Source organism: Petromyzon marinus, unplaced genomic scaffold (genome assembly GCF_048934315.1).
Source record: "Petromyzon marinus isolate PM22_M1 ecotype Great Lakes invasive population unplaced genomic scaffold, UKy_Petmar_22M1.pri1.0 PM_G_Scaffold_59, whole genome shotgun sequence".
NCBI classification, from domain to species: Eukaryota; Metazoa; Chordata; class Hyperoartia; order Petromyzontiformes; family Petromyzontidae; genus Petromyzon; species Petromyzon marinus.
Window position 1 is genome coordinate 1 of NW_027423012.1, and position 12,900 is coordinate 12,900.

General features: G+C 38.2%; 1 protein-coding gene across 2 annotated transcripts; it reads left to right on the forward strand.

The window, feature by feature from the left end:
• The first annotated feature begins 165 nt into the window (after positions 1-165).
• Positions 166-12,037, forward strand: LOC142918253 (speckle-type POZ protein-like). Of its 2 annotated transcripts, none has more exons than XM_076062383.1 (9): positions 166-277; positions 850-971; positions 1,154-1,305; positions 5,075-5,202; positions 5,986-6,163; positions 7,554-7,609; positions 8,042-8,164; positions 9,188-9,333; positions 9,496-12,037. In XM_076062383.1, the coding sequence occupies exons 1-9, from the start codon at positions 200-202 to the stop codon at positions 9,638-9,640; spliced, it is 1,128 nt and encodes a 375-aa protein (XP_075918498.1). In that variant the 5' UTR covers positions 166-199; the 3' UTR covers positions 9,641-12,037. The 2 variants fall into 2 exon arrangements, with proteins under 2 accessions (XP_075918498.1, XP_075918499.1); XM_076062384.1 differs by lacking the exon at positions 166-277 and adding an exon at positions 318-424.
• Positions 12,038-12,900: the final 863 nt, after the last annotated feature.

Below are 12,900 nucleotides of genomic sequence, written 5' to 3' on the forward strand. Positions count from 1 at the left end.
ACATTTAACTCGTAATCTCGTAGTCACTTACGTGTTAATATCGCCTGATGATGTCACTTACATGTTAATATCGCCTGATGATGTCACTTCCCTCTTAATGTCGCCTGATGATGTCACTTCCTGCTTAATGTCACCTCCTGATGTCACTTCCCTCTTAATGTCACCTGATGATGTCACTTCCCTCGTATTCAATGCAAACATGTCCAGGGCCCCGAGCCCTCCACCTCCGTCTGAAATGTCCAATGTGCCCATCGCAGAAAGCTGGTGCTACACACAGGTAACTTGTTCCCCTGTTGTGGCCAATCACATTCAACGGGTCTCCCGTCTTGTGCCGATCAAAGTATGCGCATGGCTAATGTATTTAACTTTTACACGTTTTTTTGTTCATCGCGCAAAGCCATCCAAAATGGTTTCATAATTATGTGTAAGTGCAATTATGGATTATCATTGTACAGGCTATTTTTGTACATCAGATTGCAAAGTTCATAGAATTGCACTAACAACATTATACTAGATAATTGTCTCTGATTTTGACTGGTAGTGTATTTTTACAAAAGGGGCAGCAGTTTTTATCAAATAAAAAAATAAAAAGGCCTTTTATTGCACACTCTAATCTATGACATGTTGAGACTTGTTGTGTTAACGCTGTGCAGTAATGAACATGCAAGGTAATCCCAGAACACTAATAAGACCCTTTCATTTACAGTAATGTTTCTTTCCTTATAGACAGTTTGTGTTTTTTGAGCACAATATTCAGATGTGTGGGTGAAATGCTTGAGGGTTTGTCAATGGTCATGTATTTATGGTAATGCATGAGCTTTATAGCTGTTATGTGCTCGTGTGTTTCAGGTTAAGGTCGTAAAGTTCTCTTATATGTGGACCATCAACAATTTCAGCTTCTGTCTTGAAGAAATGGGCCAAGTTCTCAAGAGTTCTACATTTTCAGCAGGCACCAATGATACATTGAAATGGTACAGTAAATTCTGGCTATTTTATGACATTAAAAAAAATCACAATGCTCACGGAGGTGCTTTACTAGAACAATTTTGCATAGTGCATGTTTTAGTTCATACTATATTGTTTTAGTAATGTAGTCTGCGCGTACATACACACCTAATATTAACGACCATGTCTTGTTCATATGTTCAATCAGGTGCCTACGCATAAACCCCGAGGGTTTTGACGAAGAGAGCAAAGATTACCTATCGTTGTCCTTGTTATTGGTCAGCTGTCCCAAGAGTGAAGTCTACGCCAAGTTCAAGATTTCTATTCTTAATGCCAAGGGAGAGGAAACCAAGGCTATGGGTGAAACTACTTGTATTAAAGTATCAATTCACGTCATATGTGTATTTGGTAACAGGATTATATCATAATCAGCCATTATTTATCGACTGCTTGAAACATTTTATAAACCTTACGAACACCATCCCTCATCCTTCACATGAGCTGATCTAATATCTCCTTGTCTACGTTTGACATCGTCTTGGGCATGTACTTTACTTTTCTTCCTATTCGACCACTAGTCTCATCCATCAACCATCCCATTTAGCGATGTGTCCTGTCCAAGCCCAATCTATATTTACAACAGTGAATATGATGTCTCTAATTTGCCGTTTTGATTTGACCAACGTGTTCCTCTTTCAGTTTCTCACTGTAATTCTCAACATACTTCTCTCCACGCTTTGTGTACTTTGTAGTTTTATTCCATTTGTCAGTGTTTCTATTTGTAATCAGTGTTTCATAGTAGGTAATATGCACTAGATTGGAATCTTTCATCCTGTAGCACATTGCAACTTTTCATTATCAAATTCATATTCCAAAAGTGATCTTGATCCTGTTCCACCTTCAGGAGTTTCCATTATGCATATTTTTGTGTTTTCCATGATATTGACCCTCCAATAATAATTTTATTTTGCTTAGTGTACCTGGACATTGTCATTCACGGACATTTCTTTTCCTAGTTTTACAATCTTCACCATGTGTTATTCCATTGTAATTTATCAAGTGACGGCTTTATTTTTTCTGCTTGCACTCACTGTTTATTACAACTTCATTATTTTTGTTTGTATTCTCATCCATTTTTTTATTCATTTCTGGTGGTTTTACAAAGGTTGGCATTTTCATCCCATTTCACACTTCTCCTTTACCTTGCTTTAGTGGTTCATATTGTTTGTTTTATAATTGCCTTATTACTTTCAGGATACTCTTTCAATGCGCGATAACTATTTTAAGTGATGACATCCATACATTTACTGTGCTTTGCTAAGGCTATTAACATTTCTCTGAGAGTCTAAATCTATCTTTTTGTTTTAAACTTTCATGTTTTTTTCTTAGTATTTGCTTTGGTGTTGTCTTTGGTAATGTTAACATGTAACTCACGTCACACAACCATGTTTACAAAGACAAGCATTATTAATACACAAACACATTCACCTAATCCATATGAACTATATCTTCATACACTTAAATCCAGGTCTGATTTTCATCTACCTTGAAGTTAAAAGCTAAACTGAACTATTTTTATTTTACCAGGCAAGGCCCACTGAGCTACAGTGTGGGAAAAAAGTATTTGATGCCCTGCTGATTTTATACGTTTGCCCACTAACAAAGAAGTGATCAGTCTATAATTTTCATGGTAGGTTTATTTGAACATGTAACTCACGTCACACAACCATGTTTACAAAGACAAGCATTATTAATACACAAACACATTCACCTAATCCATATGAACTATATCTTCATACACTTAAATCCAGGTCTGATTTTCATCTACCTTGAAGTTAAAAGCTAAACTGAACTATTTTTATTTTACCAGGCAAGGCCCACTGAGCTACAGTGTGGGAAAAAAGTATTTGATGCCCTGCTGATTTTATACGTTTGCCCACTAACAAAGAAGTGATCAGTCTATAATTTTCATGGTAGGTTTATTTGAACATGTAACTCACGTCACACAACCATGTTTACAAAGACAAGCATTATTAATACACAAACACATTCACCTAATCCATATGAACTATATCTTCATACACTTAAATCCAGGTCTGATTTTCATCTACCTTGAAGTTAAAAGCTAAACTGAACTATTTTTATTTTACCAGGCAAGGCCCACTGAGCTACAGTGTGGGAAAAAAGTATTTGATGCCCTGCTGATTTTATACGTTTGCCCACTAACAAAGAAGTGATCAGTCTATAATTTTCATGGTAGGTTTATTTGAACAGTGAGAGACAGAATAACAACAACAAAATCCAGAAAAACGCATGTCAAAAATTGTATAAATTGATTGGCATTTTAATGAGGGAAATAAGTATTTGACTCCCTCTCAATCAGAAAGATTTCTGGCTCCCAGGTGTCTTTTATACAGGTAACGAGCTGAGATTAGGAGCACACTCTTAAAGGGAGTGCTCCTAATCTCAGCTTACCTGTATAACAGACACCTTTCCACAGAAGCAATCAATCAGATTCCAAACTCTCCACCATGGCCAAGACCAAAGAGCTCTCCAAGGATGGCAGGGACAAGATTGTAGACCTACACATGGCTGGAATGGGCTACAAGACCATTGCCAAGCAGCTTGGTGAGAAGGTGACAACAGTTGGTGCGATTATTCGCAAATGGAAGAAACACAAAAGAACTGTCAATCTCCCTCGGTCTGGGGCCCCATGCAAGATCTCACCTCGTGGGGTTGCAATGATCATGAGAACGGTGAGGAATCAGCCCAGAACTACACAGGAGGATCTTGTCAATGATCTCAATGCAGCTGGGACCATAGCCACCAAGAAAACAATTGGTAACACACTACGCCGTGAAGGACTGAAATCCTGCAGCGCCCGCAAGGTCCCCCTGCTCAAGAAAGCACATATACATGCCCGTCTGAAGCTTGCCAATGAACATCTGAGTGATTCAGAGGACAACTGGGTGAAAGTGTTGTGGTCAGATGAGACCAAAATGGACCTCTTTGGCATCAACTCAACTCGCCGTGTTTGGAGGAGGAGGAATGCTGCCTATGACGCCAAAAACACCATCCCCACTGTCAAACATGGAGGTGGAAACATTATGCTTTGGGGGTGTTTTTCTGCTAAGGGGACGGGACAACTTCACCGCATCAAAGGGAAAATGGACGGGGCCATGTGAGAACCTCCTTCCCTCAGCCAGGGCATTGAAAATGGGTCGTGTATGGGTATTCCAGCATGACAATAACCCAAAACACACGGCCAAGGCAACAAAGGAGTGGCTCAAGAAAAAGCACATTAAGGTCCTGGAGTGGCCTAGCCAGTCTCCAGACCTTAATCCCATAGAAAATATGTGGAGGGAGCTGAAGGTTCGAGTTGCCAAACGTCAGCCTCGAAACCTTAATGACTTGGAGAAGATCTGCAAAGAGGAGTGGGACAAAATCCCTCCTGAGATGTGTGCAAACCAGGTGGCCAACTACAAGAAACGTCTGACCTCTGTGATTGCCAACAAGGGTTTTGCCACCAAGTACTAGGTCATGTTTTGCAGAGGGGTAAAATATTTATTTCCCTCATTAAAATACAAATCAATTTATAACATTTTTGACATGCGTTTTTCTGGATTTTGTTGTTATTCTGTCTCTCACTGTTCAAATAAACCTATCATTAAAATGATAGACTGATCATTTCTTTGTCAGTGGGCAAACGTACAAAATCAGCAGGGGATCAAATACTTTTTTTTCCTCACTGTACATAGCTCTTTTTCAGAAGTGCCCTGGCCACAAACAATAGCCTAACGAGATGGCTTATTGTGTGGAAATGCATAGCAGCCAAATACTCTGGATTTTTATAAATATGGAGGGAAAAACCGGAAGACCTGGATAAAAATACATGCAAGCACAAGGAGAACATGCAGACTCCAAATATACAGGCATCAGGGTTGAGATCGAACCCATGACCTATATACCAGGCGAGGTAGTTGACTGCCACCGTGGCGCAGGGCTTTAGAATACATTGCTATCTTTACATTTTGAAAATATAATGAAGTTTTTTTTTTCCCATTACATGAAATTACCACAGTTTATTGTAAGAACTGGTGAGTATTGTTTGAAACCTATTTTTTTACAGAGACCCCGCGAGCATACCGCTTTGTCCAAGGAAAAGACTGGGGATTTAAAAAATTCATTCGAAGAGATTTTTTGCTTGATGAATCTAATAGCTTGCTTCCAGATAACAAACTGACACTCTTTGGTGAAGTAAGTATGACATGCTGCGGCTATTGTGTAATTTTCTATTTTATTCATTACAATTGCACAGTTGGAGTCAATATTCTACTTAATTGAAGATTGTAATAATTACTTTCCCTGTTCCATACAAGGAAATTGTTAACATGAGTTTTCCAAGCACTTTTTTCCTCCACTGGTGCTAGAGTTAACATAGCACAACAATTAAATAATCAAGCTTAATTTTTTTTAGGTTTTCTCCCTCTGGATAGTGTTTATATTTAAACCTTGACATTTTTATAAACTAGAATGTCAGGTATTACATAATGTGTTTTGTTTAAATGTCGCCACATGAATTCCTTTTCCTATTCTCGGACATCAGCCAGTTTGATGTAAATGTTTATTGTCCTTGGGGGGGTCCTTTTAATCACCAGATTAAATTTTTTTACCTTTAAAATCCTTTACAAAATACAAGCATTTTTGATAATGAAAGGAAGCACATCAAGGAGGGCTGTTCACTTCCTCTGTTGCTGTGCAGAACCCATAATTAGGGGCCTCACTACCTGTTGAAACTGTTTATACAGTGTAAAATAACTTGACAAAAATATAGAATGAAAATTGATTAATATGAAAAACATTTCACGGACCACTATTTTGGCATTATTCACAACACTTGTTCTGATATAGGATGTTTGTGCAGATTTGCTTGCTTGATTGAACCAAAGCCTACATCTTCATGCAAAATGTGAAGTTAAGTGAGGATTTGTATAAAAAAATCATCAAATGCCTTCTCAAAGCTGGTTGATGTTTATGCAGGTTAGTGTGGGGCAGGATTCCGTGAACATTTCTGGTCAATCCAGCATGAGTACATTCAAAGTACCAGATTGCCGGCTGGCAGTTGACTTCGGGGAGATCTGGGACAATTCCCGCTTCACTGACTGCCTGCTTCGTGTTGGTGGCCAGGAGTTTAAAGCCCACAAGGCCGTATTGGCAGGTCTGTGCCACAACAAGCAACACATGCGTCGTTTAGTGTACAATAGAACCATATAATTAATGATACTGTAATTAGTTTGGGGTAATCAACTACAGCCATTTCCTGTTTTACACTGAATTTAATTAACTAACACTGGCAAATGCTTACGTCAATTTGTAATGCTTTTTGTTAAAGGATACATCAGTAAATATGTGTAATGAATTCAACTGAGTCACAGACGCACTTCTTCAACCAACACACGGGGTACTACCCCTTAACACATGAACAACCTATGGTGGTGGACCACCAGGCTATCTACACTAATTACACGGGGTCCGGGTCCACGTGTTGGTGACTCTTGTAGGACGTAGATTCTTAAGGATGAACAACAGCAGCCGGTCCCTCTCAGGGACCCGGCTTTTATCCTCTGTGGCGGGGGTGGCTCCGCCCTTAGCCACGACCATCTTCTGGAATCCTCTAGCGGGTTCCCGGCCCTGACACGTGACCACCCCTAGCCCCCACCTGGGGGCCCTGTGTACACTTTACCGGTCACGTGTCCTTCGGGGTCAAGTGCCATGGCCCTTGGTAACCCCATTCCCATGGCCAGCACTCTCACACCCTATCCTGTAGGGGTCGGCACCGCACGCAGAGCGTGGTGCCACTCAGCACTGTCAGACAGCGCTCACCATGCCCCTCTCGGGCCGGTACTGCACCCACATCCACGTGGTGCCCTCGATGTTAATACGATGTTAATACATCGCACGCCGTGCCTCTCTATAGCCGGCATTACACAATGACATTCGCGATGTCACTACATATATATAAATGTAATATTGTATTATGTGAGAGATAAACATATTTAATAATCCTGTTGCTAAAGTTTTTATTCCGTTTTTATTTACTTCACTATATCATCGTTGTGCAGGAATTCATTTTACACAATGCAATTATGGTGTAGGTTTTGAGCCTCTAATTTGGACATTTATTTGCGTCCATGTTTGACAAATCTGTAATGGATATGCCATATGAAATAAAATATGGATCTGGATTGTACCTCTTTTGTATCTAGATTATTTGATCTCTAGATATAACATCTAAATGTGTCTGTACCACATTCCGGTGTTTTTCCAATTAACTGTACAGTAAAACCTTGAATTGCGAGTAAGTTCGTCTGCAAGTGTTTTGCAAGACGAGCCAAATTTTTTAATAAATATTAATTTGATAAACGAGTGAGGTTTTGCAATACGAGTAGTACGTATACGCTTTGTCTGCCGAGCGTCACGTGATCACAACTGATATACGAGTGCTTTGATATACGAGTGCTTTGGATTACAAACACGTTTCCGGAACAAATTATTCTCGCAATCGAAGGTTTCACTGTATTTGTTAACAGTTGCTTTACCTTTTTCAGGTCGGTCACTTGTTTTTAATGCTATGTTTGAACATGAAATGGAAGAGAGCAAAAAGGTATCTTTAAATGCAATCTTAATACAGCACATTAATACTGTGATCATACATTTCCAAGGTGCATTTGTCACAATGGATCGGTTGATAAGTATCTCTTGAGAGTGCTGTCAAATGTTGAACTATTACCCTAGTAACTCTTTTGGCGCATTGCACATTTATTATCAAAAAGTATTCATTCCGAGGGAATGTTAGATTGTATTTTATAGCTATTTTTTATATAACATTTCACAGAAGGCCATTGCATGTGTGTCAAGAATGGATTTATTACGCGCAATAAATAGTCATCGGCAAGTTGAATACAACTTTAATGGAGCCACTTTACATGTGTTGTGTAGATATAACGGATGTTTATTTTATTTAATTGAATGCTATATTTTCGTCTCCCAATATATGCCGAAGTTAATTTGAATATATTGTGTTGCTACCTTGCAGAATCGAGTGGAGATTAATGATGTGGAGCCTGACGTGTTCAAGGAAATGATGCGTTTTGTCTATACGGGAAGGGCTCCAAACCTCGAGAAGATGGCCGATGACCTGCTGGCCGCTGCTGACAAGGTTACACGCTTAAAATGTTAACATGAGATCGCACCACCTTGTGATGTATCGGTATGCAGTTGTAGGTCGCAAGTGAAATTAAAACAGCATTTAGGTATTTTCTAAAGCTCATGTCACAAATAATATGAATAGCAAATGTATATGATGCAGACGTTCACATTAGTGCTTTCAGGTTTTGGAATTGATGTCCTGGGAGATGATTGAATTTTCAACAAAAAATATAAATTGTCATGCAATTTCACAATGGAATTGAATGTCAAACTGGTATTAGTCCATGCTAGAGGCTAGTACGTGTGCATTGAAGTGCATTCACATGCAGCATTTTTATCCTAAGTGCAACCATTTGGCTGTGTGTTCTTGTATTGAGGGTTTTTTGTTAATCACATTAACAATTGATACAATTAGTAATAAAATAAAGGGAAGTGTTTTAAAAGATTGTTTGATGTGGCATGGCTGTATAGAAATAAATTGGAACAAATATACTTTTATTAAGGAAACGGATATCCTGCTGTTCCTGAAGATCTGCCAGATAATCAGTTAAGAGTCATTACTCTCCCTTCTGGAACATCATATTCAATAGTTCCTAAAGCGATTGTAATAAAATAAGAATACAAATCGTATAAAGTCGCATGTTTAAGCTTTGTTCATTAAAGTTTCATATTCTGCTAGAGTTGAAATATGGTGGCTTGCAGTTGCATTGTTTATCAGCTTAACAACCAAACTCTTTAAGCTCTTGGAAAACAACATCTCACCTCCTTTGTAATTTGCATGACTTTGTAACCAATATAATCAAGTTTAGGACAAGGACCCCTAATTATAGTAGAGATCAATAAATACATGACTTAAAACATAAATATGCTGAAAGGTTGATGCCATGTTTTAAGAAAATTATCAAACATTTGACTGCTGTATACTGCGTTTATAAAGTAGTTGATGGGGTGAGGGAATATTAAACAAGCGAAATAGGTAGAGAAAATAGTGTTCTTAATACTGAAATTGCACTTTATTTTTACTTTTCTCAAGTATGCATTAGAGAGGTTGAAGGTGATGTGCGAGAATGCACTATGCACAAACTTGTCGGTGGAAAATGTTGCGGAGACTTTGATCTTGGCCGATTTGCACAGTGCAGAGCAGTTGAAGGCCCGGGCCATTGACTTCATAATAAACAGGCAAGTCTAGTGAGAGTGTGACTGTCACTGAGCTGCGTAACATTGATGATGCTTACATGGCAATTTGCATTACAGTCCCTTTTAATGGAGACTAACCGTTTGCCCCAATCCTTATAGACACTGCTTATTAGGAGCTCGCTTAACCCTGACTTGTACTTGCAGTCATGCGATGGACGTAATGGAGACGGCGGGCTGGAAGTCCATGGTTCTGTCTCGCCCTCACCTGGTTGCGGATGCTTTCCGTGCCTTGGCCACGGCCCAGTCTCCACAGCTGGGACCTCCATGCAAGCGTCTCAAACAGACTTAACGGTGGCAGGCAAAGAACATCTATGACCAAGAAAACTTGGGCTGCACGGTGCGGTTATTTACCTGTGGCCTCCATGCAAACAACCGTGAAGACTTTGCATCAGACTACCAACTTTCCTCTGCTTTGAAAATAATGTTAATTTAAGCAAATTTATTTACTTTCACAAAAAGGTGGCCAAATTCACTTTACCATGTAATATAGTGCTACATCTATACATCTACAACTCTATAAACAAGTACATATGTAGAAAAAATGGAAAACTACAGCCTAATAAACACCACGACATATCCCAATTGAGAGAGTGTAAAATAAAACGTTCGATGTGATTGTCCCTAGGTGGCAGGACAATTTGGTTCAATTGTTTAGTTAAGTAAAAACAGAATGGTCTAAAACCCTGCAATGTCTACCTTAACATGAAGGATGAGTATTCGTCCAGTGTCTGTGTACTCAAGGTTACAGATAGTGGCATAGAGAACAACCAGTTCTGAAAGATAAGAATGTGCCAAGCCATATAAGGCCTTAATTCAAGAGGTAAACTTTTCAGATTGATTTTTCATTGCACAGACAGCTTATGCATTGACTAGAACAGGAGTACTATGATTGCCGAGTTTGAAGACTGACAAAGATAATATTGCAGTCGTGTATCCTGCGTATAACAAAGCATGGATGGAGTACTCGGTGTAAGAAAAGGCAAGGCACAGCATCAATTTGGCCATGTTACGCAGTTCATAACATTTCACTTTTTTGCTTGTATGGGCTTTCATGTATGACCCAAAGATTTTTGACTTACAACAAAAGTAAATCTTATTTCCATCAATTTAGTAGTTTGTATTCACGGAAACAAGATGTGCTGTGTTTCTAAGTTTTGTTTCGTATTATATTGTAATGATTTGTTTTTATTATGAATTTCATCTATTACCAACTCGTAGCATCATGTCAACCCAGAGTTTTACGTGATTGGAAGGACCATAATTTTTGCATCAGCGCTGTTTTACGTAACCTCTCACTTAAAATTAAATTGTACATAAAATTGCATAAGCTTTGAAGGATTACACACATAGATTTGGAAGCACAGATTTAAATAATATTCAAAGCTGCAGGATATAATATGAAAGTACAACAAATGAGCAGTGTCATGGATTTGAGTCGATTTGAAGAATATTACAATCTAATGCAATGTGTTGGGATATGAACAAATGCAAACGACGAGAATGTTGGAGGTTTTTTTACGTGTTAAACGTACAAAACAAGTTGGATAATACATGCAAAATTAAGGATAGCCAGTGTTGTAAGCAGTCTATTTATTTTGTTATTTGTTTAATATTTTAGTTTCGTCCTTATATATATTTGATGCTAAAGATGTATATGGTACATTGCACTCTACCTATTCAATTAAAAACTGATTAGGTGATTCGGGGAAGTTATTTGTTGTCATGGTGAGAGTTAAAGCATTGAAATCTGATTGGGGTTCTAATCTGCAGCAAGTCTATGCTGTCGTAAGTGAGTGTGACAAAAACTCTTAGCAGAGTGCAGCCAGTGCGGTGGACTAATTGAACCCTGAAATGTATCAGGCAGTTACCGATAATGTACTCTTCAAATTGTTGCCTTGTATGACTTCCGAAATTGAAAATACTTTGCGCCAAATGTAAATGTTTATTGGAAAATGGATATACTGTAACTGCCAAAAAAATATATATAATTGCAGAAATAATAATATGGTCTTTGTAAAAAGTGTGTGTTTTGAAAAAGTGTGATTGCATGCAAGACAGTTTTGGGTTCTTCCCACGAGTTTTTATGCATATTCAGAGATGAAAATATGTTAATTGGTTTAATTAAAAAATGTTGCTACAATTGTAATACAAAAATATAAACTTGAAGCTAGTAATGCGGTATAGTGCCCCAATGTTTGACCTTTTATCTTTTTCCATTACAGATAATACTGTTTTGGATGTAATATAAATGTTTTGTAAGGCCCTTTTACAATGAATTGTCAGCAGATGATTGGAATTGCAAAATGAACCATTCTTTGTATATTACGTGTTTTCTAAATTGATTTGCATTATAAATGGCAATATAAACCCTTTTCATATGGTAAATATATTACCGTTATCTGATCTCTTCTAGAAATCAGTATTTGGATATAAGAAAAAAAGCTGCTTTTAGCTCTGCACCACTTATTCCACATTTTTTTCATTAAAATTGTTTTTGATAATGTTAATATTTTCATTTATGACATTTTGCAGTGTTACACTTTTTTCGGTAAAGTCTCGTCGAAAGAAATTACTACACGACTTTACCCGAAAGAACCAAAGAGTCATTCCTGCAGTCACGAAAGCTTTGAATCTATTTTGCAGTGTATTTAAAAGTTGAATAAACATGAATGTACCTGGAAATATGTCCAGTTTAAGTTGTCATGTTCTTTACTCTGGGAATGTTACAGATATGTGGATATGTAAAATTTCAATTGACACCCAACAGCAACATTTTAACAAGTTGTATTTTGGAGCCAAAGGTAAACTTAAGTGTATATTTCCTTGCCACTTTTAAAGGCATGTTTACCATGTGTTTATAAACAGTTCACTGGAGAATTGTAATGTGTTCACTGTTCATCATTTACAGCGTTTTGTCAACCCACTGCTTAAACGAAGGCCTCACCACACCATGTCGGTCATTCTTCACCCACTGATGTTAACTGTGGCTGGGAATTGAACTGGTTGTTTCGTCAGTTTCCTAGTGCCACCACTCCATTCAATTACATCCTGTTTAATGTGTATAATTATAAGTGGTATTCTTACTCTTTGGTTCTATTCGGTAAAGTCACGTAGGTAAAAAAATTAAAACAACAAAAATCACGACGTTTCGGCCACAACACAAGCGGCCTTCATCAGGTGAAGGGACCAACCTGTCCAGCGGGCAGCGTTGGAGTGAAGAAAGCCAAGCGCTGGTCGCCTCCCTTTAAGCTGTGAGGGGGCAAACAGCAAACGCTCTGACAAAGGAAATTAGCATGAAACGCACCACTGACAAAGCTTGGAATTAGCACAAGATGATAATACACCACCCTGGGAGTTTGGAATACCACTATGCATGTTGTTGTTGCAACGCAACAACAACATGCATAAATACAAACTGACAATTTCATCCTTGCAGTCACGAAAGCTTCAAATCTAGAAGTCGCATTCTATTTTTGGTGGTCATACGTTCAGTATTTTCTGCTGAACTGAGTGTTGGATTTATTCATTTTAAATGTACTTTTTGCTTGG